The sequence below is a fragment of the Macaca fascicularis genome, chromosome 19 (assembly GCF_037993035.2).
Source record: "Macaca fascicularis isolate 582-1 chromosome 19, T2T-MFA8v1.1".
NCBI classification, from domain to species: domain Eukaryota; kingdom Metazoa; phylum Chordata; class Mammalia; order Primates; family Cercopithecidae; genus Macaca; species Macaca fascicularis.
Genome location: NC_088393.1, coordinates 47,577,421 through 47,604,040, shown reverse-complemented (window position 1 = coordinate 47,604,040; position 26,620 = coordinate 47,577,421). Strand labels below are relative to the sequence as shown.

At 48.3% G+C, this 26,620-nt stretch overlaps 1 protein-coding gene across 6 annotated transcripts in view; it reads right to left on the bottom strand.

The window, feature by feature from the left end:
* The window catches only part of SPTBN4 (spectrin beta, non-erythrocytic 4), a 117,584-nt gene that overhangs the window by 88,647 nt on the left and 2,317 nt on the right, over positions 1-26,620 (bottom strand). For 4 of the 6 annotated variants that reach the window (XR_012427610.1, XM_065534412.1, XM_045379181.2 and 1 more), the window contains exons 2-3: positions 22,593-22,779; positions 2,249-2,400 (exon numbers count right to left, since the gene is read on the bottom strand). Coding sequence is in view for 5 of the 6 variants with exons in the window: in XM_065534412.1 (XP_065390484.1) it covers positions 2,249-2,400; positions 22,593-22,764 (324 nt within the window). In the remaining variant the exon portion in view is untranslated. Of the gene's footprint in view, positions 1-2,248; positions 2,401-22,592; positions 22,780-24,658; positions 24,733-26,620 lie in introns of all 6 variants that reach the window. The other 2 variants (XM_065534411.1, XM_065534415.1) reach the window with 2 other exon arrangements.

Genomic DNA, 26,620 nt, shown 5'->3' with positions numbered 1-26,620 from the left:
GCCCATAGCCACAGCGCTGGCCCTGGCATTGGATCCCTCTCTCGTCCACCAATGTTTTGCCGCTAATCCCATGGCCGCCCCAGCACGGTGGCTCACGCCTGTAATCCCAGCACTTTGGGAGGCCGAGGTGGGTGGTTCACTTGAGGCGAGGAGTTCGAGACCAGCCTGGCCAGCAAGGCAAAACACTGTCTCTACTAAAAATACAAAAATTAGCCAGGCGTGGCAGCGGGCTCCTGCAATTCCAGCTACTCGGGAGGCTGAGGCAGGAGAATCGTTTGAACCCGGGAGGCGGAGGCTGCAGTGAGCCGAGATCATGCCACTGCACTCCAGTCTGGGTGAGGGAGTGAGACTTCGTCTAAAAAAAAAAAATCCTGTGTCACACCCCTCGCTGCCTCTGCCTCACTGCTTCCCTTTATGATCCCTACCCAGAGCCACGCCCATTCCAATTAAGTTCCGCCCTGCCCCAGCGATCTTCCCCATGTTTATAGCTCACTTCCAACAGCGTTGGTTCCTACTTTTTTTTTTTTTTTTTTTTTTTTTTTGCTTTTGTTGTTGTTTTTGAGACGGAGTCTCGCTCTGTCGCCCAGGCTGGAGTGCAGTCGCGCGATCTTGGCTTACTGCAACCTCTGCCTCCTGGGTTCAAGCGATTCTCCTGCCTCAGCCTCCTGAGTAACTGGGACTACAGGTACCCGCCACCACGCCCGGCTAATGCTCTTTGAGTTTTTAAAATTCTTTTTGTAGAGACGGAGTCTCGCCACAGCGCGTGGGTATTTATTTATTTATTTATTTATTTATTTATGAGAGAGGGTCTCTGCCAGGTGCTGTGGCTCACGCCTGAAATCCCAGCACTTTGGGAGGCCGAAACTGGAGGATAGCTTGAGTCCAGGAGTTCTAGATCAGCCTGGAAACATAGTGGGTCCTCGTATCTATTTTAAAAAAAAAATTTTTTTTAAGAAAAAAGAGAGAGGCCGGGCGCGGTGGCTCAAGCCTGTAATCCCAGCACTTTGGGAGGCCGAGACGGGCGGATCGCGAGGTCAGGAGATCGAGACCATCCTGGCTAACACGGTGAAACCCCGTCTCTACTGAAAAATACGAAAAACTAGCCGGGCGAGGTGGCGGGCGCCTGTAGTCCCAGCTACTCGGGAGGCTGAGGCAGGAGAATGGCGTGAACCCGGGAGGTGGAGCTTGCAGTGAGCTGAGATCCAGTCACTGCACTCCAGCCTGGGCGGCAGAGCGAGACTCCGTCTCAAAAAAAAAAAAAGAAAGAAAAAAGAGAGAAACAAGAGTCTGGCCTTGTCGCCCAGAGTGGAGAGCAGTGGTGCAATCATGGCCCACTGCAGCCTACCGACCTCCCAGGCTCAAGCAATCCTCTCGCCTCAACCTCCTGGGTACTTGGGACTACAGGCTCGTGCCACCACGCCTGGCTAATTTAAAAACAAAAACAATCAAACAAAAAAAAAACGTAGAGACGGGGGTCTCATTATGTTGTCCAGGCTGGTCTGAAACTCCTGGGCTCAAGTGTTCCTCCCGCCTTGGCCCCTCAAAGTGCTAGGATTACAGGCATGAGCCACCACACCCGGCTGTTTGTTCCTATTCTATCGCCATGCCCCTCACAAGTCCCTGAAGGCTCCAGGCTCCAGTCCTTTAACGAATCTGTACTACCCCTTGAGAATCCCACGCTTTTAGTTGAAACCCCATTCAACCCAGAGACACAGCTCCAACTCATACAACAAGCCACATCCCAGGACACCGTCTGCGTCCCTAGACACCCAGGACCTAGGTGTCACCCTACTAAGGAACACTGCCCCTTAGCCTAGAGCCCCTCACCTTCATCCACTCCCCACTCCACCAACCCGCAACACAGTTCTGCCGCTGTTTTATAGCCATGCCCCTGCTAGCTCATATCCCAGGCCAGTCCCTTCTAACAAAACTCCTCCCTTATCTAATAGCTCTGCCCTTTGCAACAGAGCACCTCCCCTTCCATCGAAGCCCAGCCTCGCAACTGTAGCTAGCTGGTCATCAGCTTCGGTTCCAGTCATGCGCCCAGGTGTCTCACAACCAAGTTCCGCCCCAGCGCCACAGCCCCACACACCCATGTAGAGGGACCTCTTACCCACAGGGCCCTTCTAGCACGCTCCACCCGCCCATGAGCCAGTCCCCTACTTGCAGTTCAGCCCTTCCAGAGAAGCCCAACCCCAGCCTGAGACCCCAGGGAGGACCCCTGCCCCAGCCCTTTAGGCCCCCTCACCAGCTGCTCCCCAGACAGCACTTCCAGGAGCCGTGTGAGCACGAAGCCGTCCCGGAGGTCCACATAGAGGTCCCCGATGTGGCAGCCCACGCGGGCGAGGTGCGAGTTCACCCACTTGGTGAAGGTTTTCTTCTGCACGGCTTCCCGCTCATCTGGAGGACAGGCCCTGATGAGCTCCCAGGAGCTTCCATCTTCACCCCAGCCCTCCGCGAGCCAAGCCTGCTCAGGCCCAGCTCGCTGCAAGACTCCCCCCTCACAGGCGGATCACTTGAGGTAAGAGTTCAAGACCAGCCCAGCCAACATGGTGAAACCCTGTCTCTACTAAAAATACAAAAAGCAGCCGGACATGGTGGCGGGTGCCCATAATCCCAGCTACTGGAGAGGCTGAGGCAGGAGAATTGCTTGAACCTGGGAGGCGGAGGCTGCAGTGAGCCAAGATCGCGTCACTGCACTCAGGCCTGGGCGACAGAGCAAGACTCCATCTCAAAAACGAACAAAAAAAAGAGTGAGTCGGCCGGGTGCGGTGGCTCACGCCTGTAATCCCAGCACTTTGCAAGGCCAAGAGGGGCAGATCACAAAGTCAGGGGTTCAAGACCAGCCTGGCCAATATGGTGAAACCCTGTCTCTACTAAAAATACAAAAAAAAACTTAGCTGGGCGTGGTGGTGCATGCCTGTAATTCCAGCCATTCGGGAGACTGAGGCAGGAGAATTGCTTGAACCAGGGAGACAGAGGTTGCAGTGAATCGAGATCACGCCACTGCACTCCAGCCTGGGCGACAGAGCGAGACTCTGTCTCAGAAGAAAAAAAAAAAAAAAAAAGAGAGAGAGAGAGAGTCCAGCCTCAGCAGCCACGTCTCCTCCTACCTGGGACGCCTTCCCCTACCCTCTGCCACCCACCTGGTGACAACCTTCCTGTCCCTTGAAGTTTTCCTGAGATGTCACTTGTACAGGAAGTCTTCCCCGCTTGTGACCCCAGTTGGCTCTAGTCATTCATTCATTCAATAAATATTCGAACACACACTCTGTGTCTGTTCAAGACTCTGTGAATACAGACAGGGCCCTCACAGAGCTCAGTTCAGTGGGGACACGGATAAATACAGCCATGGCCTCAGCCTCCCAAAGTGCTGGGATTACAGGCATGAGCCATCATGCCCAGCCTTAAGGAACTGTCAAACTGTTTTCCAAAGTAGCTGCACCATAGGCCAGGCATGGTGGCTCATGCCTGTAATCCCAGTACTTTGGGAGGCCAAGGTGGGTGGATTGCTGGAGTTCAGGAGTTTGAGACCTGCCTGTACAACACGGTGAGGACTCTGTCTCTACAAAAAAAAATACAAAAAATTAGCCAGGCAGGGTGGCATGCCCCTGTAGTCCCAGCTCCTTGAGTGGCTGAGGCAGGAGGATCGCTTAAGCTCAGGAGGTGGAGGCTGCAGCGACCTGTGCTCACGCCACTGCACTCCAGCAAGGGTGACAGAGCCAGTCCCCGTCTCAGAAAAAGTAAAAAATTTTTTTTAAAAGTTGCTATACCAGCAATGTGTGAAGGCCCCAAATCCTTGCCAACACTTGCTATTTCCCAACCCCTCCTTTTTTTTTTCCCCTTGAGATGGGGGTCTCACTCCATTGCCCAGGCTGGAGTGCAATGGTGCGATCTTGGCTCATTGCAACCTCTGCCTCCCAGCCTCAGGTAATCCTCCCATCCCAGCCTCCCAGGTAGCTGGGACTACAAGAACATGCCACCAGGTCTGGCTAATTTTTGTATTGGTGTAGAGACAGGGGTCTCACTATGTTGCCCAGGCTGGTCTCAAACTCCAGGGCTCAAGCAATCCACCCAACTTGGCCTCCCAAAGTGCTGGGATTACAGATGTTAGCCCCACTGTGCTTAGTTGTTTCCCCCTCCTTTTTTTTTTTTTTTTTTTTTTTTAACTATGGCCATCCTAGTGGGTGTGAAGTGGTACCTCATTGTGGTTTTCTTTTTCACTTCCCTAATGGCAAGTGATATTGTGTATCTTTTCATGCTCTTATCAGACAGCTGTATATCTTTGGAGAAATATCTATTCAAATCCTTTTGACATTTTTTAGTAGAATTACTTTTTTTGGAGTCACAATCTCTCTCTGTCGTCCAGGCTAGAGTGCAGTGCCACAATTATGGCTCACTGCAGCCTCAACCTCTCAGGCTTATGCAATCCTCCCACCTCAGCCTCCTGAGTAGCTGGGGTTACAGGCACATGCCACCATGCCTGGCTGATTTTTTTGTTTTATTTTTGCGGAGATGAAGGTCTTGCAATGTTGCCCAGGCTGCTCTCAACCTTCTGTGCTCAAGCAATCTTCCCACCTAGGCTTCCCAAAGTGCTGAGATTACAGGCTCAAGCCACCATACCCAGCCAGTTATATGCCTTTTGTCATCTGTACTATCTTTGTGACTTCCTAGGAATCTGTAATTATTTCATAATTTAAAGTTTTAAAAAGGCCGGGCACAGTGACTCACATGTGTAATCCTAGCACTTTGGGAGGCCAAGGCAGGTGGATAGCCTGAGCTCAGGAGTTCGAGACCAACCTGGGCAACTTGGCGAAACCCTGTCTCTACTAAAAATAGAAAAAACTAGCAGGACTTAGTGGCGCCCATCTGTAATCTCAGCTACTCAGGAGTCTGAGGCACAAGAATCGCTTGAACCAGGGAGGCGGAGGTTGCAGTGAGCTGAGATCGTGACACTGCTCTCCAGCCTGGGCTACAGTGAGACTCTGCCTCCAATAACTAAATAAATAAATAATAAAGTTTAGGCCAGGCACGGTGGCTCATGCCTGTAATCCCAGCACTTTGGGAGGCTGAGGCAGGTGGATCACCTGAGGTCAGGAGTTTGAGACCAGTCTGGCCGACATGGTGAAACCCCATCTCTACCAGAAAAACAAAAATTAGCCGGGTGTGATGGCAGGCGCCTCTAATCCCAGGTACTCGGGAGGCTGAGGCAGAATTGCTTGAACCCAGGAGGCGGAGGTTGCAGTAAGCGGCGATCGCGTCACTGCACTCCAGCCTGGGTGACAGAGCAAGACTCTGTCTCAAAAAATAAATAAATAAAAGGTTAAAAGAGAAAAAGAAAATTGCTGCCTGGCCTTCCTCTTTCTTCCCCTGACTCCCATAAACTGGAAAATCAAGGTCAAGGTCTGCAGAACATAAGATGAAATTAACCAGGAATCTACACTGACCTCTCTGAGCTAAGTCTTCCTGCCAACTGGGTTGCTCATCTCGAGGTTATCTGGGAGGGAGAAATAGCTTCTCCATTAAGCCACTGTGCTGTTAAGTCGATTTTTGGCAGCTTAGCCTGTACGGTTACTGTTAAAATCCCATTACTAAATAATATTAAGTTTCCTATTAATATTAAGTTTTCTATTAATTCAGGAATAAAGATGTGTATTTCCAGTCTATTTCCCCTTCAACCATTTGAAATCTCTCAATAATTTCCTTTTTCGGCCAGGTGCAGTGGCTCAAGCCTGTAATCCCAGCACTTTGGGAGGCCGAGACGGGCAGATCACGAGGTCAGGAGATCGAGACCATCCTGGCTAACACAGTGAAACCCCATCTCTACTAAAAAATACAAAAAACTAGCCAGGCGAGGTGGCGGGCGCCTGTAGTCCCAGCTACTTGGGAGGCTGAGGCAGGAGAATGGCGTAAACCTGGGAGGCGGAGCTTGCAGTGCTGAGATCCGGCCGCTGCACTCCAGCCTGGGCGACAGAGCGAGACTCTGTCTCAAAAAAAAAAAAAAAAAAATTTCCTTTTTCATAAAATTTACCTTTTGTAATATTATCAATAGTGGTGTGAAGGGAAGGGGTGATGGTTAATGGGTACAAAATATGGAAAGAATGAATAACGTCTAGCATTTGATATCAGTACAACAAGGTGATTACATTCAATAATAATTTAATTGTACTTATCTTTCTCTTTTTTTTTTTTGATACAGGGTCTGCTCTGTATCAAATCCGGGCTGGAGTGTAGTGGTGTGAGATCATGGCTCACTGCAATCTCTGCCTCCTGGGCTCAAGCCATCCTTCCACCTCAGCTGTGTGAATAGCTGGGACTACAGGCATGCACCACCACACCCGGCTAATTTTTGTATTTTTAGAAGAGTCAGGGTTTAGCCATGTTGCCCAGGCTTGTCTCAAACTCCGGTACTCAAGTGATCCACCCGTCTCGGCCTCCCTAAGTGCTGGGATTACAGGTATGAGCTACTGCACCTGGCCTGATTGCACATTTTAAAATAATTAAAAGAGTATAATTGGATTGTCTGCAACACAAAAGCATCTATCCCATAAATACATATAACTACTATGTACCCACTAAAATTAAAAATACAAATTTTTTTAAAAGTATTGCTTTTTACTCTAGCACTAGAAAATATACATTTACTTATCTGTATTTTTTAACTTTAAATTGCACCTTGAACGTTTACCTCTAGTTTGAAAATGAATATGCAAATATTAACAGTAAATGCAAAGGAAGTATCTTGTTTGTGTCAATGTGGGTTTTGTGCTGTTTAGATAAGATGGTACCCTACGTTAACACTGATCATCAATCATACCTGAGGAAGTGATGGCAGAAAAGATGCTAAATTGAGTATTTATTCCTCTGCCTTCTAACAAATGACGCCCACACCAAATAGCAGATTTTGGCTAGTACTACAGCCAAAGTGGAATTTTAGTGCATCCCCAGGGTGGTACCAGAATGAGGACAACTGGGTTCTGCCCTGTCTCTATTAATAACTGGCCAGGTGACTTCTCAAGGTCATCTCCCCTCTTTGGACCCCAGTTTTCACATTTGCAAAAAGAAGGATTTGGACTAGATTTGGCTTTCTTCAATGGATTCTGGGGATCATTGATTTTGGGAACTTATACTTGAGAGAGGTAGGGGTGGGTGTGTATGTGTGTGTATGTGTGTGTGTGTATGTGTGTGTGTATATATATACACACATACATACATATATATATATATATAAAAATTTTTTTTGAGATGGAGTCTCCCTCTGTCTCCCAGGCTGGAGTGCAGTGGTGTAATCTTGGCTCACTGCAACCTCCACCTCCCAGGTTCAAGCAATTATCCTCCCTCAGCCTCTGAGTAGCTGGGATTACAGGCATGCGCCACCACGCCCAGCTAATTTTGTATATTTAGTAGGGACAGGGTTTCTCCATGTTGGTCAGGTTGGTCTTGAACTCCTGACCTCAGGTGATCCGCCCGCCTCAGCCTCCCAAAGTGCTGGGATACAGGCATGAGCCATTGTGCCCAGCCTCGGAGATATATTTGGTTGCACCCCCACTGCGTTTTATAAAAATGTAAATCAGTTGCCAACATTTTAAAATAGGAAGATTTTGTCTTTAAAAAATTTAGATTTTTGGCTTCTCATGAAATATCACCCAATAGGGCAACCCTGGACCTCCATTCCTGCCAGGCTGCCATCGCGGGGGCTGTGTGGGTGCTGCCCTCTTACAGGAGGTCCCAGTTCTCTCAGTGTGTGCAGCCCATCTGGTCTCGGTGGGCATTTCAGTTCTCAACTCTTGCTCCATGCTGACAAGACTGTAATCAGGAATAGAAAAATCAGGCCAGGCATGGTGGCTCATGCCCATAATCCCAGCACTTTGGGAGGCCAAGGCAGGAGGATTGCTTGAGGCCAGGAGTTTCACACCAGCCTCGGCAACATAAGCAAGACACCATTTATGTAAAAAATTAAAAATCAGGCCAGGTGTGGTAGCTCACGCCTGTAATCAGAGCACTTCAGGAAGCCAAGGTGGGTGGATCACCTGAGGTCAGGAGTTCGAGACCAGCCTGGCCAACATGGTAAAACCCCGTCTCTACTAAAAACTTAAAAATTAGCTGGGCGTGGTGGCGGGCGCCTGTAATCCCAGCTACTCAGGAGGCTGAGGCAGGACAATCACTTGCATCTGGGTGGCAGAGGTTGCAGTGAGCTGAGATCACGCCATTGCACTCCAGCCTGGGAAACAAGAGTAAAACTTTGTCTCAAAAAAAAAAAAAATTAATTAAAACTTAGCCAGGCATGGTGGCCTGTGCCTATAGTCCTAGCTACTCAGGAGGCTAAGATGGCAGAATCCCTTGAGCCCAGGAGGTTGAGACTTCAGTGAGCCATCGTTGTAACACTACACTTCAACCTGGGTGACAGAGTGAAACCCTGTTTCAAAAAAAAAAAAAAATATATATATATATACACACACACACACACACACACACACACAGGGGTATCATCCTTTATGAAGCTGCCATTAAGATGGTCCAGGATCAATTTCTTTATTTTCTCTCTTTGTTTCTTTCTTTTCTTTTCTTTCTTTCTTTCTTTTTTCTTTCTTTCTCTTTCTTTCTTTCTCCTTCCTTTCTTCCTTCCTTCCTTCCCTCCCTCTTTCTCTCTTTCTCTTTCTCTCTCTTTCTCTCTTTCTCCCTTTCTCTCTTTCTCTTTCTTTCTTTCTTTTGTTCATTCTTTCATTCTTTCTCAATTTCGTTCTTTCTCTCTTTCTTTCTTTCTATGCCGCACTCTGTCACCCAGGCTCTGGAGAGCAGTGGCATGATCATGGCTCAGTGAAGCCTCAGCCTCCCTGGGCTTAGGTTATCCTCCCACCTCAGCCTCCCCAGTAGCTGGGACTACAGGCGCATGTCACCACACTTGACTAAGTTTTGTAATTTTTATAGAGACAGGATCTTGCCAGGTCGCCCAGGCTGGTCTCAAACTCCTGGGCTCAAGCAATCCTCCTGCCTCAGCCTCCCAAAGTGCTGGGCTTATAGGTGTGAGCCACTGCACCTAGCCCAGGATCAATTTCTGTTCACTTTCTTTGGGTATCATCAAAATGAAATCACAAAACAAAAAGCATTGTCACGGGGCTGGGCATGGTGGCTCATGCCTGTAATCCAGCACTTTGGGAGGCCTAAGTGGGAGATCACTTGAGGTCAGGAGCTTGAGACCAGCTGGCCAACATGGTGAAATCCTCTCTCTACCAAAAAATACAAAAATTAGCCATGCGTGGTGGTGCGTGCCTGTAATGCCAGCTACTCAAGAGGCTGAGACAGGAGAATCACTTGAGCCTGGGAGGTGGAGGCTGCAGTGAGCCGAGATTGCGCCACTGCACTCCAACCTAGGTAACAGCAAGACTCTCTCAAAAAAAAAAAAAAATCTCAGAGTGTTGCCCTGACCTGAGATGACGCTGAATGTTGACCATGTTGGTGTGTTTACTGTGTGGGGGTCTTCCGTTTCCCCCTCTGGTGCCACCCTCCACTCCTCTTCCCCGTGCTGTGGTGGGTCCAGGGAGGCTGGCCAGTGTGGACTGTATGAATGGACTCCCCAACCCTCAGAGCCCCTCAGACTTCCAACTGGGTTTGGCCAGCAGGAGATCAGAGGAGTCAACGGCTTTGTTGCTTCCTGCTCCCTCCCTCCCTGCCTGACCTGCCCCTGGCAGTGCCTGGTTTCTTTCTCTACATCCCCAGCTCCTGCTGATGGCGTCTCTCCTCTCTCACTGCTCCCTTCTCTGCACGCTGCGGGTCCCTGCTGCCCTTGTAGGTTCCCTCAATCCTGCCCACCCCTATGTCAATAGTCCCTTCATTAAACTTGCCCCAACTTTACCCCTTTGTGGGATGCCATCTGCTTCCTGCCAGGACCATAACTGACACAGATACCTTTGGGCTTTCAAGACTCCTGGCCAGGTTGGGCGAGGTGACTCACACCTGTAATCTAAACACTTTGGGAGGCCAAGGTGGAAGGATCACTTCAGCCCAGGAGTTTGAGACCAGACTGGGCAATATAGTGAGGCTCCCGTCTCTTAAAAAAAAAAAATTTAATAGCTAGGCATAGTGCGTGTGCACCTGTGGTGCCAGCTGCTCAGAAGGCTGAGGTGGGAGGATCGCTTGAGCCTGGGAGTTCGGGGCTGCAGTGAGCCATGATCGCACCACTGCATTCTAGCCTGGGCAAGAGAAGGAGAACCTGTCTCAAAACAAACAAACAAAAATACTCCAGGCCAAATGACAAGTTTCCTCTGTCTGCTATTGTGCTTATATTGAGTTCTTTTATTTATTTTATTATTATTTTTTTTTTTTGAGACAGTCCCACTCTGTCACTCAGGCGGTGGCTCAGAGGCATGATCACAGCTTACTGCAGCCTTGACCTCCTAGGCTCAAGGGACACTCCCAACTCAGCCTCCTGAGGGGACTAGAGGTGTGCACCACCACAGCTGGCTATGTTTTTCATTTTTACTTTTTGGAGAGATGGGGGTCTTGTTATGTTGTCCAGGCTGGTCTCAAACTCCTGGGCTCAAATGATCCTCCCACCCTTAGCCTCCCAAGTAGCTAGGACTATAGGCAAGTACTATTATGCCCAGCTTTTTACCATTTATACATTCTTCTCCAATAACTTCTTCTCCAATAACAATCACAAGTGAAACACATTTCCTTAGGATAAGACTTTAATTTGGTCGGGTGCACTGGTTCATTATGGTCCTGTAATCTCAGCATGTTGGGAGGCCAAGGTGGAAGGATTGCTTGAGCCCAAGAATTTGAACCCAGGGGAGAACCTGGGTTTTGTCTCTATCTACAAAAATATATAAATTATCCAGGCATGGTGGAGTGCACCTGCAGTTCTGCAGTACCTGTAGTACTGGAGAAGATGAGGTGGGAGGATCACTTGAGGCCAGGAGTTGGAGGTTGCAGTGAGCCGAGATCACACCACTGCACTCCAGCCTGGGTGACACAGCAAGACCCTGTCTTAAAAATAAATAAATAAACAAATGCACTCAGAGATACATGGATGAGTCTTAAGGCAGAGTTCTGAAAATAATACTAATAATAATGTGGCCGGGCATGGTGGCTCACAGCCGTAATCCCAGCAATTTGGGAGGCCAAGGCAGATGGATCACCTGAGGTCAGAAGTTCGAGACCAGCCTGGCCAACATGGTGAAACCCCGTCTCTACTGAAAATACAAAAATTAGCCAGGTATGGTGGTGTGCGCCTGTAATCCCAGATACTCCGGAGTCTGAGGCAGGAGAATCACTTGAACCCGGGAGGCGGAGGTTGCAGTGAGCCGAGATTATGCCGCTGCATGCCAGCCTGGGAGACAGAGCGAGACTCTGTCTCAAAACAAAACAAAACAAAACAAAAAAGCAAAGAATGCAATCTGGAACATGATAAAACCTGTATCAGTTACAGCAATAACTGCATGCAGAAACCCATAGATAAGTGGCTCTCAGATTTATGACAAAGCGACATTGCAGTTCAGGGAAAGGATAAATAAATGGACCTGAGTCAACTGGATATCCATATGGGGGACGAAAACAAACTGACCTGCACTGTACACAATAATATATACAAATAAATTTCATTCCGCTTACAAATCCAAATGTGAAAGGACTAAAATAAGGTTTTAGGCCAGGTGCAGTGGCTCATGCCTGTAATTCCAGCACTTTGGGAGGCTGAGGTGGGAGAATCACTTGAGGTCAGGAGTTTAAGATGAGCCCGGCCAACATAGCAAAACCCTGTCTCTACTAAAAATACAACAATTTAGCCGAGCGTGGTGGCATGCGCCTGTAGTCCCAGCTACTGGGGAGGCTGAGGCAAGAGAATCGCTTGAACCCGGAAGGTGGAGTTTGCAGTGAGCCGAGATCACGCCACTTCACTCTAGCCGGGGTGACAGAGCGAGACTCCGTCTCAAAAAAAGAAAAAAGAAAAGAAAAATTAGGTTTTCAGAAGAAAACATCAAAGACTATTTCCATAACCTTGGAATAGACAAAGATTTCTTTTTTTTTTTTTTTTTTTTTTTTTTTTTGAGATGGAGTCTCGCTTTGGAGTGCAGTGGCGCGATCTCGGCTCACTGCAAGCTCCGCCTCCCGGGTTCACGCCATTCTCCTGCCTCAGCCTCCGAGTAGCTGGGACTACAGGTGCGCACCACCACGGCCGGCTAGTTTTTTGTATTTTTAGTAGAGACAGGGTTTCACCATGTTAGCCAAGATGGCAAAGATTTCTTAAACAAGACACAAATAATGTTAGCCATACAGGAAATGATTGTTAAATAATTATTAAATTATACTACATTCAAATTAAGATATCTTGTTCGTCAGGCTGGGCACTTCTAATCCCAGCACTTTGGGAGGCCGAGGCGGGCTGATCACTTGAAGTCAAGAGTTTCAGACAATTCTGGGCAAGATGGCGAAACCCCGTCTCTACTAAAAATGCAAAAATTAGCCAGGCATGGTGGCCCGTACCTGTAATCCCAGCTACTCAGGGGGCTGAGGTGGGAGGATCTCTTAAGCCTGGGAGGTTAGGTTGAGGGTTGAGGCTGCAGTGAGCAGAAACTGAGCCACTGCACTCCAGCCTGGGCGATAGAGTGAGATCCTGTCTCAAAAAAAAAAAAGAAAAAAAGAAAAAAAAAATCTGTTCATCAAAGGCCTTGTTAAGCCAGTGAAAAGATAAGCCACAGAGTGGGTGAAAACACTGACAACACATACGTCTGCTTACGTACTTGCATTCCTCCAAAAGCATCAGAAAGAGGCAGACAAATTAATAAGAAAATGGGCAAAAGACTTGACTGGGGCCGGGCTCGGTGGCGCATGCCTGTAATCCCAGCACTTTGGGAGGTTCGAGACCAGCCTGACCAACATGGTGAAACCCTGTCTCTACTGAAAATACAAAAATTAGCCCGGTGTGGTGGCGCACGCCTGTAATCCCAGCTACTCAGGAGGCTGAGGCAGGAGAAACACTTGAACCCGGAAGGTGGAGGTTGCAGTGAGCCAAGATCATGCCATGGCACTCCACCCTGGGCGACAGAGCAAGACTCCATCTCAAAAGACCAAAAAAAAAAAAAGACCTGAATGGGCATCTTGCAAAAGAATATCTGAATGGCCAATAAATGTATGAAAATATGCTTCACCTTCTTCGTTGTTCTTAGTCATCAGGAAAATGCTAAGTAAAACCACAGCAGAATGCACAGCCACCAGAATGGCTAAAATTAAAAAGACTGACCATCAGCTGGGCATGGTGGCTCAAGCCTGTAATCCCACCACTTTGGGAGGCCGAGGCAGGCGGATCACCTGAGGTCAGGAGTTCGAGACCAGCCTGGCCGACATGGCAAAACCCCGTCTCTACTAAACATACAAAAATTAGCTGGGCGTGGTGGTGTGCGCCTGTAATCCCAGCTACATGGGAGGCTGAGACAGGAGAATTGCTTGAACTCAGGAGGCGGAGCTTGCAGTGAGCCAAGATCGCGCCACTGCACTCCAGCCTGGGTGACAGAGTGAGACTCTGTCTCAAAAAAAAAAAAAAAAAAGAAAGAAAGAAAGAAAAAGAAAAAAAAAGACTGACCATCACAAGGGTGGGGTGCACAGCAAATGAATCTCTGGTACACTGCTAGTGGGAATATAAAATGATACAAACTGGCAGTCTCTACTAAAGTTAGATATACACTCACTTGGCCGGGCGCATGGCTCACGCCTGTAATCCAGACACTTTGGGCGGCCAAGGCAGGAGGACTGCTTGAGCCCAGGAGTTGGAGACCAGCCTGAGCAACATAGCGAGACTTCGTCTCAATTAACAACAACAAATACATATACATATAAAATAAAATATATACCCTTACTCTGTGATTGGACATCTTCACTCTTGGGTGGGTGTAAACCATCAGAAACAAGCGCTTATGCCCACCAAAAATGTGTACTAGAAACGTGAGAACACCACCATTTATTTTATGTATTTATTTATTTAAGACAGAGCCTCACTCTGTCACTCAGGCTAGAGTCCAGTGGCACTATCTTGGCTCCCTGCAACCTCCGCCTCCTTGGTTCAAGTGCTTCTCCTGCCTCAGCGTCTCGAGTAGCTGGGATTACAGGCATGCACCACCATACCCAGCACATTTTTTTGTATTTTTAGTAGAGATGGGTTCTCACTGTATTGCTCAGGCTGGTCTTGAACTCCTGGCCTCAAGTTATCTGCCCGCCTTGGCCTCCCAAAGTGCTAGGATTACAGGCTTGAGCCACCACATCTGGCCCAACATCGCCATTTATAGTAGCCCCAAACTAGCAGCAATCCAAATGCTCATCGACAGGTGAATCCATAAACAAACTGTGGTATGTTCACACCATGGCACACTATACAGCAAGGAGAAGGACCAACCCACAAGCACAGGGAGACATGGATGCATCTCCCACAAGCATAATGTTGAGTGAATAAAGCCAGACACAAAACAGCACACAATGCATTATTCTATTTACATAAAGTTAAAACACCAGCGAAATGAAGCTGAGTTGTTAGAAGTTAAGAGAGTACGCCCTTGGACTATAGTGTAGGTAGGTGGCATGAGGATGCTTCTCTGGGTCTGTCATATGTCACATTCTGTTTGTGTGTTTTTTAAAGATGGTATCTCATTCTGTTGCCCAGGCTGGAGCGCAGTGGCACCTTCTTAGGTCACTGCAGCCTGGAACTCCTGGGCTCAAGCAATCTTCCCGCCTCAGTCTTTTGGGTAGCTAGGACTACAGGCTCATGCCACCACACCCAGCTAATTTTTTTTTTTTTTTTTTTTTTTTTTTGGTGACACAGTCTCCCTCTGTCGCCCAGGCTGGAGCGCAGTGGCTTGATCTCCACTCACTACAAGCTCTGCCTCTCAGGTTCACACCATTCTCTTGCCTCAGCCTCCTGTGTAGCTGGGACTACAGGCGCCCACCACCACACCCGACTAATTTTTTGTATTTTTAATAGAGATGGGGTTTCACCATGTTAGCCAGGATGGTCTCAATCTCCTGACCTCGTGATCCACCCACCTCAGCCTCCTAAAGTTCTGGGATTACAGGCAGTGCCTAGGCCTGCCCAGATAATTTTTAATTTTTTTTTTTTTTTTTTTTTGTAGATATGGGGTCTCTCCATGTTGCCCAGACTGGTCTTGAACTCCTGGCCTCAAGTGATCATCATGCCTTGGTTTCCCAACGCACTTGGATTACAGGCATGAGTCACCACACCCCGTTGTAGATTCTGTTTTTTAATATGGGCGCTGGTTACAAGAGAGTACTCATTTGTGGAAATACTGGCATGATTTTTCTGCCATTCTGTGTGCATGAACTACTTTAATATTAAAAAGTTAAATATATATATATATATATATGCTTACTTATTAGCAATGCACATTTTGCAAAATTATCCTCATGTAAAGAAAAAGATTCACATTAAAAACTATCTGAATGGGGTCAGAAGCAGTGGCTTCCCAATACTTTGGGAGGTCGAGGTGGGAGAAGTGCTTGGGCCCAGAAGTTCAAGACCAGCCTGGGCAACATAGCAAGACTCCATCTTTATTTAAAAAGCAAAACAAGCCGGGCGCGGTGGCTCAAGCCTGTAATCCCAGCACTTTGGGAGGCCGAGACGGGCGAATCACGAGGTCGGGAGATCGAGACCATCCTGGCTAACACAGTGAAACCCCGTCTCTACTAAAAAATACAAAAAACTAGCCGGGCGATGTGGTGGGCGCCTGTAGTCCCAGCTACTCGGGAGGCTGAGGCAGGAGAATGGCGTAAACCCGGGAGGCAGAGCTTGCAGTGAGCTGAGATCCGGCCACTGCATTCCAGCCTGGGCGACAGAGCGAGACTCCGTCTCAAAAAAAAAAAAAGCAAAACAAAATAATGTCAGTGGTTGCCTACAGGGAAGAAGAAATTGATTTGAGATTTGGGAATAAAAGAGAATTGGAGAGAAGCCTCACACAGGTCAGTGACAGTAGTGAGCCACAAACTGTGGAGGGTGAGCAGAGAACACACTGAATGTGGGGTCCAAACAATTTTCCTTAATGTCGAAAAAATTGACAGAGACAGGGTCTCACCATGTTGCTCATTTGTGGGCTCAAGTGATGCTCCCATCTCAGCCTCAGTGCTAGGATTACAGGTGACCTGGGAGGTCGAGGCTGCAGTGAGCCGTGATCGCACCACTACACTCCAGCCTGGGTGACAGAGCGAGACTCTGCCTCAAAATAAAAGAGGGAGAAAAACCATGAGAGAGCTGGGCAAAGGGATGCAAAAGAAATGCAGTGTAGTGGTCTACGTCACATTTGCACTTTGAGCGGCCAGGTGGTTTCAGCAGGAGAGCAGCATCATGAAGTTACCATTAAGCTGAATGTTACTGGTTTGGGGTCTCGAGTTCCTCTACAAATGTGTTTTACTTGTAGAGCTATATGTGAACCCTCAGCATGGGAGATTTAAGCAGAGTTGTGCATTTGTGAGCATTTATGAAAATTACACAGGCCGGACGTGGCTCACGCCTATAATCCCAGCACTTTGAGAGGCCAAGGCAGGTGGACCACTTGAGGTCAGGAGTTCAAGACCAGCCTGGCCAACATGGTGAAACCCCATCTCTACTAAAAATACAAAATATTAGCCGAGCATGGTGGCGTGCACCTGTAATGCCAGCTACTCAGGAGGCAGAGGAAGGAGAACAGCTTGAACCCAGGAGGTAGAGGTTGTAGTGAGCCAAGATCGTACCACTGCACTCCAGCCTGGGCAACAGAGTGAGACTCTGTTTCAAAAAAAAGAAAATAAAATACAATTTCTTAAGGTGGGATCTCACTCTGTTACCCAAGCTGGAAGGTTGGAATGCAGTGGTGCCATCATAGATCCCTGCCTTCAATTCCTGGGCTCAAGTGATCCTCCTGCCTCAGCCTCCAGAGTGATAGAGGCACATGCCAGTGTGGCCAGTTAATTTTTAAATTTTTGTACATACAGGATCTTTCTTTGTTGCCCAAGTTGGAGAGAATTTTTTTTTTTTTTTTAATCTCAAAGGGGATTTCTACATTTCCCTGGGCAAGATGCTCTCAGAAGCACAGTTCTAAGATTTGGAGAGTCCTTAATTCTCATCTTACCATATCCCACCTCTGCTTAAAAATCTTTCCATAGCTCCCTGGTACCCCGCAAGGCCCTTTAAGATCTGGCTTCTGCCAGGCTCAGTGGCTTATGCCTGTAATCCCAACACTTTGGAAGGCTGAGGCGGGTGGGTCACCTGAGGTCAGTAGTTCAAGACCAGCCTAGCCAACATGGTGAAATCCCCATCTCTACTAAAAATACAAAAATTAGCCAGGCAAGGTGACAGGTGCCTGTAATCCCAGCTATTTGGGAGGCTGAGACAGGAGAATCACTTGAACCCAGGAGGTAGAGGCTACAGTGAGCTGAGACTGTGGCATTGCACTCCAGCCTGGGCAACAAGAGCGAAACTCCGTCAAGAAAGAGGAAAGAAAAGAAAGAAAGAAGGAAAGAGAAAGAAAGGAAGAAAGGAAGAAAGAAAGAGAAAGAAAAGAAGGATCTGGCTTCCACTGGCTCCTCCCCCATCATCACTTACTCCTCACCTGTATCCTTCTCAGTTAAGCCACTCCCAACTTTTGGAGGCCTTGTATATGCAGTTTCCTCTACCTAGAATACTCTTCCACCCTTCACTCCGGTGTTCATGCCAATTCACCCTTTAGGCCTGAACTTAGGCCTCTCCTTCTCCAAGAAGTCCTCCTTGATTCTCCAGGCTGGATCAAGTACATCCTATGGGCTCCTGCAGTCCTTGGGCTTCCCCATCACAGCCCAATGCTTGTGCCTCTCTGTCAACAGCCCCAACCTCTCTGCCTGTGCCTCCCCTACCCTGTCTCTGACCCCTCTGGGTCATCACTGTCTAGCCGGATCTCTCTCTCCCACTGACCTATGAGCCCTGTGGGGGCAGGACCCGGGCTGCCTCAGTCACTACTATGCCCCTCATGTTGTCCAGCATGGGCCAGGCACACAGCAGGCACTGAATTCATATTTTCTAGATAAAATAAATTCCAGTGGTTCACACCTGTAATCCCAACACTTTGGGAGGCCAAGGTGGGAGGATCGCTTGAGTCCAGGAATTCAAGGTCAGCCTGGGCAACGTAGCGAGACCCTGTCTCTACAAAAAATTAAGAAGAAAATTATCCGGGCATGGTGGTGCATGCCTGTAGTCCCAGCTACTCGGGAGGCTAAGGTGGGAGGATCGCTTAAGCCTAGGAGTTGGAGGTTGCAGTGAGCTATGATTGTATCACCACACTCCAGCCTGGGCAGCAGTCCAAATAATAATAATAATAATAATAATAATAATAATAATAATAATAAATTCTACAACTGGGAGTGGTGGCACACATCTGTAATCCCAGCTACTCAGAAGGCTGAGTTGAGACCAGGAGTTTGAGACCTGTCTAGGCAACGTGGAGAGACCCCCTCCCCCTCAAAACACAAACAAACTCACTTAACAGTAAATTAGTAAATTCTAGAATTCTAAGTTGATATGTTCCTACCTTTTTAAGGTTCTAAGACTCTAAAGGTATAACTGTAAATTTCCATGAGTGTATGTTTTCATCAGTCTAGGTTTCTAGATCAGACGAAGCTGGCAATCCATCAGCTGAATCTGGTTCATACTTTGTGGCACATACAGATTTCTCTCTCTCTCTCTATTTTTATTATCTTGTTGTTGTTGTTGTTGTTGTTTGTTTTTGAGATGGAGTTTCGCTCTTGTCGCCCAAGCTGGAATACAATGGCATGATCTTGGCTCACTGCAACCTCCGCCTCCCAGGTTCAAGCAATTCTCCTGCCTCAGCCTCCTGAGTAGCTGGGATTACAGGCACGCGCCACCAGACCCAGCTATTTTTTGTATTTTTAATAGAGACAGGGTTTTGCCATGCTGGCCAGGCTGGTCTCAAACTCCCGACCTCCAGTGATCTGCCCACCTTGGCCTCCCAAAGTGCTGAGATTACAGGCGTCAGCTACTGCGCCTGGCCAGGTTTCTTATTTTTTTGAGACAGGGTCTCACTCAGTTGCCTGAGGCTGGAGTCAGTGGCTCAATCTTGGCTCACTGCAACCTCCACTTCCCTGGGCTCAGGAGATTCTCCCACCTCAACCTCCCGAGTAGCTGGAACTACAGGCATGCGCCACCACACCTGGCTAATTTTTGTTTTCAGTTGAGGCGGGGTTTCACCCTGTTGGACAAACTGGTCTCAAACTCCTGGGCTCAAGCAATCCGCCCGCCTCAGCCTCTCAAAGTGCTGGGACTACAGGTTGCTAGATTAGCCAGGTTTCTTGAGCCAGCGCGATGGCTCACGCCTGTAATCCTAGCACTTTGGGAGGCCGAGGCGGGTGGATCGCTCAAGCCCAGGAGTTCAAGGCCAGCCTGGCCAACATGGTGAAACCCTGCCTCAACTAAAAATACAAAAATTAGCTAGGCGTGGTGGTGCGGGCCTGTAGTCCCAGCTACTCGGGAGGCCGAGGTGGGAGAACCGCGTGAACCTGGGAGGTGGAGGTTTCAGTGGGCTGACGTTGCGCCACTGTACTCCAGCCTGGGCAACAGAGTGAGACTCCAGCTCAAATAAATAAATAAATAAATAAACAAACAAACAAACAAATAAATGTTCCAAAAATCTTAGTATCAGAGAGCCATCCTGTGATTATAAACTACTGAGTTACTAAAGTTCTAAGATTTGGAGGTAATTGATTCTGATCTTTGGGTTTTAAGAATTCATGATTATGATCATCTATATTTTACGATTCTAGCAGTCTGTGTTTCTAAGATGTTAAGGTCCCAAGGGTCAAAGGTGCTAGGGTGTCATGTTTTATTTTATTTTATTTTATTTTATTATTATTATTTTTTTTATTTATTTTTTTTTGAGACGGAGTCTCGCTCTGTCGCCCAGGCTGGAGTGCAGTGGCATGTGATCTCGGCTCACTGCAAGCTCCGCCTCCCGGGTTCACGCCATTCTCCCGCCTCAGCCTCCCAAGTAGCTGAGACTACAGGCGCCCACCACCACGCCCGGCTAGTTTTTTGTATTTTTAGTAGAGACGGGGTTTCACCATGTTAGCCAGGATAGTCTCGATCTCTTGACCTCGTGATCCACCCGCCTCGGCCTCCCAAAGTGCTGGGATTACAGGCTTGAGCCACCGCGCCCGGCCAGGGTGTCATGTTTTAAAGGCTTATGATTATGAAGTTCCATATCTCTGAGGCTCCTCAGGGTCTTTGCCAGTTTTATTTTTTTTTTGTTGTTTATTTTTTTTTTGTTTTTTTGAGACCAAGTCTCACTCTGTCGCCCAGGCTGGAGTGCAGTGGCCAGATCTCAGCTCACTGCAAGCTCCGCCTTCCGGGTTTACGCCATTCTCCTGCCTCAGCCTCCCAAGTAGCTGGGACTACAGGTGCCTGCCACCTCGCCTGGCTAGTTTTTTTGTATTTTTTTAGTGGAGACGGGGTTTCACCGTGTTAGCCAGGATGGTCTCAATCTCCTGACCTGGTGATCCGCCCGTCTCGACCTCCCAAAGTGCTGGGATTACAGGCTTGAGCCACTGCGCCTGGCCATTTGCCAGTTTTAATGCTGATGATTAAACACTTCTAAGGTTCCAAACCTCTATGAATACTAAGTACTAAGGTTCGAGAGTCTACAATTCTAAAGGTCTAAGGTCTTTCTATAACTATAAAGTTCTCTGGTCTTTGCTAATATTGTTCTGATACATCAAAGTAGGGTGACTACTAGGCACTCTGGCTTACCCCTGTAATCAAAGCACTTCGAGAGGCCGAGGTGGGAGGACTGTGTGAGCCCAGGAGTTCCAGACCAGCCTGGGCAACACAGCAAGACCCCATCTTACAAAAAAAATTTTTTTTTTGTTTTGAGATGGAGTTTCACTCTTGTCACTTAGGCTGGAGTGAAATGGTGTGATCTCAGCTCACTGAAACCTCCATCTCCCGGGTTCAAGTGATTCTCCTGCCTCCCACCTCACAAGTAGCTGGGATTACAGGTGCCAGCCACCAGGCCTGGCTAATTTTTGTATTTTTAGTAGAGTCACCATGTTGGTCAGGCTGGTCTCAAACTCCTGACCTCAAGTGATCCATCCGCCTCAGCCTCCCAAAGTGCTGGAATTACAGGCATGAGCCACCATGCTCAGCCAAAAAAAATTATTTTTAATTAGCCAGGCTTTTTTTTTTTTTGAGACAGGTTCTTGCTTTATTGCTGGGGCTGGAGTGCAGTGGTGCAATCTTGGCTCACTGCAACCTCCACCTCACCGGGTCAGGCCATCCTCCCACCTCAGCCTCCTGAATAGCTGGGACCACAGATGCATGCCACCATGCCCGGTTAATTTTTTTTGTATTATTTTAATTTTTAGTAGAGACAGGGTTTCATTATGTTGGCCAACCTGGTCTCCAACTCACACACTCAAGAGATCTGTCCACCTCAGCCTCCCAAAGTGCTGGGATTACAGGCATGAGCCACCATGCCCGGTCAAAGGTCTTCATTTCGAGAGGTCTAAGAATCTCTTAGACATTTCTTTTTTTTTTTTTTTTTTTTTGAGACGGAGTCTCGCTCTGTCGCCCAGGCTGGAGTGCAGTGGCCGCATCTCAGCTCACTGCAAGCTCCGCCTCCCGGGTTCACGCCATTCTCCTGCCTCAGCCTCCCGAGTAGCTGGGACTACAGGCGCCCACCACCTCGCCCGGCTAGTTTTTTGTATTTTTTTTTTAGTAGAGACGGGGTTTCACCGTGTTAGCCAGGATGGTCTCGATCTCCCGACCTCGTGATCCGCCCGTCTCGGCCTCCCAAAGTGCTGGGATTACAGGCTTGAGCCACCGCGCCCGGCCAGACATTTCAAGTTCCAAGGATCTGATGGCTCTGCATTTCGGGATTCTAAGGGAATATGCTTACAAAGTCCCACCATTCTGGGACTGTACATTTCTAAGGCTCTAAGGCTGCGCTGCTCCATACGGCAATCACAAGCCACATGCGATTATTTAAATTTAATTAAAACTGGGCCAGGCGCAGTGGCTCATGCCTGTAATCCCAGCACTTTGGGAGGTCAAAGCAGGTGGATCAGTTAAGGTCAGAAGTTCAAGACCAGCCTGGCAAACATAGTGAAACCCCGTCTCTACTAAAAATACAAAAAACAAAAAAACAAAAAAACAATTAGCCAGGTGTGGGGGCATGCATCTGTAGTCCCAGCTATTCAGGGGGCTGAGGTAGGAGGATGGCTTGAGACCGTGAGGTAGGGATTGCAGTGAACCAAGATCTCGCCACTGCACCCCAGCCGGGGCAACAGAATAAGACTCCATCTCAAAAAATATATATATATAAATAAATTTAATTAAAACTAAATAAAATTGAAAACTCAGTCTGTCACATAGCACTGGCCACATTTCAAGCACTCAAAAGCCACATGGACTAGTGATTATTACATTGGACATCACGGATATAGACTATTTCCACCATCATGGAAAGTTCTATTGGACAGTGTTGGTCTCTCTTCCCACCCTCCGGACCACCAAGGTTCTTGGGTACCCTTTCCCCTTCCTCATCCTCCTCATCCCACCCCAGCCCTCCTCCAGGTACCTGCCAAGGCCTTGATCCGGGAGCACTCAAAGAGCGAGGCCGCTGCGGTGGAGGCGGCTGGCTGCTCCCGCTCCCAGCCCCGATCCGGACTCTCCCAGCGGGTGGCAAGGTTGTTGTTGTTAGAGGCAGGCAGGCCCTCCATGTTGTCCACTTCCCCTGGTATCTGCGCCATCGGGGAAAGCAAGGCCTGGACATGGGGAGAGGTAAGTCAGGTCTAGGATCAAGTCCCATTTCTAACAGTGACTGGCTTTGAGTCCTGTCCCCTCTCTTGTCCTCAATTTCTCTGTCTTTAATGTGGACATCATAATAATGATAAGGCCTGGGCACAGTGGCTCATACCTGTAATCCCAGCACTTTGGGAGGCAGAGGCAGGAGAATCACTTGAGCCCAGGGGTTGGAGACCAGTCTGGGCAACATAGCAAGATTTCACGTCTATAAAAATAAAAATAAGCCGGGTGCAGTGGCTCAGGCCTATAATCCCAACACTTTGGGAGGCTGAGGAGGGCAGATAGCTTGAGCCCAGGAGTTCGAGACAAGCCTGGGCAACATGGTGAAACCCTGTCTCTACAAAAAATACAAAAATTGGCCAGGCACGGTGGCTCACGCCTATAATCCCAGCACTTTGGGAGGCCGAGGCGGGCGGATCACCTGAGATCGGGAGTTCGAGAGCAGCCTGACCAACATGGAGAAACCCCGTCTCTAATAAAAATACAAAATTCGCCTGGCGAGGTGGAGTATGCCTGTAATTCCAGCTACTCGGGAGGCTGAGGCAGGAGAATCGCTTGAATCCGGGAGGTGGAGGTTGCAGTGAGCCAAGATTGTGCCATTGCACTCCAGCCTGGGCAACAAGAGCGAAACTCTGTCTCAAAAAAAAAAAAAAAAAATTAGCCAGATATGGTGGCAACATGCCTGTAATCCCAGCTACTCAGGAGGCTGAGGTGTGAGAATGGCTTAAGCCCAAGAAGTGGAGGTTGCAGTGAGCCAAGACAGCTCCCACTGCACTCCAGCCTGGGCAACAGAGCCAAAAACCGTCTTTAAAAAAAATTTAAAAATTAGCCAAATGTGGTGGCTGCCACCCATAATCCCAGCTGTTTAGGAGGCTAAGGCAGGAGGATGGCTTGAGCCCAAGAAGTCAAGGCTACAGAGATCTATAATAGTGACACTGCACTCCAAACTAGGCAATATGGTGAGACCGTATTTCTAAATAACAATAATAATAATGTTTACCCTCACCACTTCACAGGATGTGGTAAAACACATAGCTTAGACCCTGGCACATATTAAGGGCTCAGCAAACTGTCACTGTTATTGTTAGAACAATAGAGTTCTGTAATGCAGTAATAACAATAATGAACATATTGAACAATTGCCCTGTGGTCAGTACTTCATGTACATTCTCTTATTATTTCCACAAATTTAATTCCCTAACAGTTGGCTATTATTGCACCTATTTTACAGAGGAGGAAACTGAAGCACAGAGGAATTGATCTATTTTTCCAAGGTTACATAGCTAGTAAGTAGCTAGAATTCAAACACAGGTGATAGGTCCAGGCACGGTGGCTCATGCATGTAATCCCAGCACTTTCTGAGATGGGTGGATCACTTGAGGTCAGGAGTTCAAGACCAGCCTGGCCAACATGGTGAAACCCTGTCTCTACTAAAAATACAAAAATTAGCTGGGCGTGGTGTCACGTACCTGTAATCCCAGGTACTCAGAAGGCTGAGGCAGGAGAATCGCTTAAACCTGGGAGGTGGAGGCTGCAGTGAGCGGAGATCATGCCAATGCACTCCAGCCTGGGAGACAAAGCAAGACTTTGTCTCCAAAAAAAAAAAAAATAGGTGATAGAATGTTTGCATTAATGGGGCCAGGCACAGTGGCTCCTGCCTGTAATCCCAGCATTTTGGGAGGCCAAGGCAGGCGGATCACGAGGTCAGGAGTTCGAGACCAGCCTGGTCAACATGGTGGAATCCAGTCTCTACTGAAAATACAAAAATTAGCTGGGCGTGGTGGTGGGCTACTGTAATCCCAGCTACTCAGGAGGCTGAGGCAGGAGAATCGTTTGAACCTGGGAGGCGGACGTAGAAATGAGCTGAGATCGTGCCGTTGTACTCCAGCCTGGGTGACAGGGAGAGACTCCATCTCAAAGAAAAAAAAAAAAAGAATGTTTGCATTAATGGCCCTAATTCTTCACCCTTGTAGCCACAGCCTTTGCCATATAACTCTTCAGTGTCCTCCTACTGCTAAGGTAGGATAGAGTGCTGCATACCCTACCCATTGACTCTAGCCCTGTTATTTGCTTTGGCCAGCGGAATTAGGTGAAAGTGCTGCTGTGCCAGTTCTGAGCCTAGGACGCGGGAGGGAGACTTCGCATGTTTCTGCTTGTGCTCTACTGTGGCTATAAGAAAAACACACCTGGGCCAGACCAGGTCCAAGGCCCTAGTCATTCTAGCCAAGGCCAGCTAAGGTTGCCAACACCACCCTCAACTCTGACCACAGCAGAGACCAGAAGAACGGCCACCTGATTCCAGCCTAAATTGCTGAGCTCAGACTCAATGGCTTAGTAAAGGTTCTGTGTTTTTTGGTTTGTTTGTTTGGTTGGTTGGTTTTTTTGTTTGTTTGAGATGGAGTCTCCTCTGTCACCCAGGCTGGAGTGCAGTGGTGTGATCTCAGCTCACTGCAAGCTCTGCCTCCTGGGTTTACACCATTCTCCTACCTCAGCCTGCCAAGTAGCTGGGACTATAGGCGCCCACCACCACGCCCGGCTAATTTTTTGTATTTTTAGTACAGACGGGGTTTCACTGTGTCAGCCAGGATGGTCTCGATCTCCTGACCTCGTGATCCGCCCGCCTCGGCCTCCCAAAGTGCTGGGATTACAGGCGTGAGCCACCGCGCCTAGCCGTTTTTTGTTTTTTGAGACAGTCTCGCTCTGTCGCCCAGGCTGGAGTGCAATGGTGCAATCTTTGCTCACTGCAACCCCTGCCAACCAAGTTCAAGCGATTCTTGTGCCTCAGCCTCCAAAACAGCTGGGACTACAGGCACACAGCACCATGCCCAGCTAACTTGTACTTTTAGTAGAGACAAGTTTTCGCCATGTCAGCTAGGCTGGTCTCGGACTCTTGGCCTCAAGTGATTCGGCTGGGCGCCGTGGCTCACGTCTGTAATCCCAGCACTTTGGGAGCCGAGGTGGGAGAATTACCTGAGGTCAGGAGTTCCAGACCAGCCTGGCTAACACGGTGGAACCCCTGTCTCTACTAAAACTACAAAAATTAGCCGGGCGTGGCGTCGTGCACCTGTAATCCCAGCTACTCAGGAGACTGAGACAGTAGAATTGCTTGAACCTGGGAGGCGGAGGTTGCAGTGAGCTGAGATCGCGCCAGTGCACTCCAGCCTGGGCAACAGAGTGAGACTCCATCTCAGAAAAAATTAAATTAAATTAAATTAAAATTTAAAAATAGAGAACAAAAAAAATTCAAAAAAAAAAAAAAAAAAAAAGAAGAAGAAATTAGCCAGGTGTGGTGGCTCACACCTGTAATCCCAGCACTTTGGGAGGCCGAGGTGGGTAAATCACCTGAGGTCAGGAGTTCCAGACTCTAACATGGTAAAACCCTATCTCTAATAAAAATACAAAAATTAGCCGGGTACGGTGGTGCATGCCTGTAATCCCAGCTACTCGGGAGGCTGAGGCAGGATAATTGCTTGAACCCGGGAGGCAGAGGCTGCAGTGAGCCGAGACTGCGCCACTGCACTCCAGCCTGGGCGACAGAGTGAGACTCCATCTCAAAAAAAAAAAAAGAGAGAGAGAAGAAATTTAAAGGGTTGAGTGACATTAGATGTATCTCCTCTACCTTCTGAGCCCCCAGGCCTGATTCTAAGACCAACAAAGGAGGAAGTTAGGAGATCAATGTCCTCAAAAGACCCAGACAATTGCCAACTCACTGAATTCTAGGAAGGTAGGGTCTGAGTCTTGGTCAATAGAGTGAGTAGAGTGGAAATTGTCCCTTAGGGGGATACACTGTAATCCCCCCCC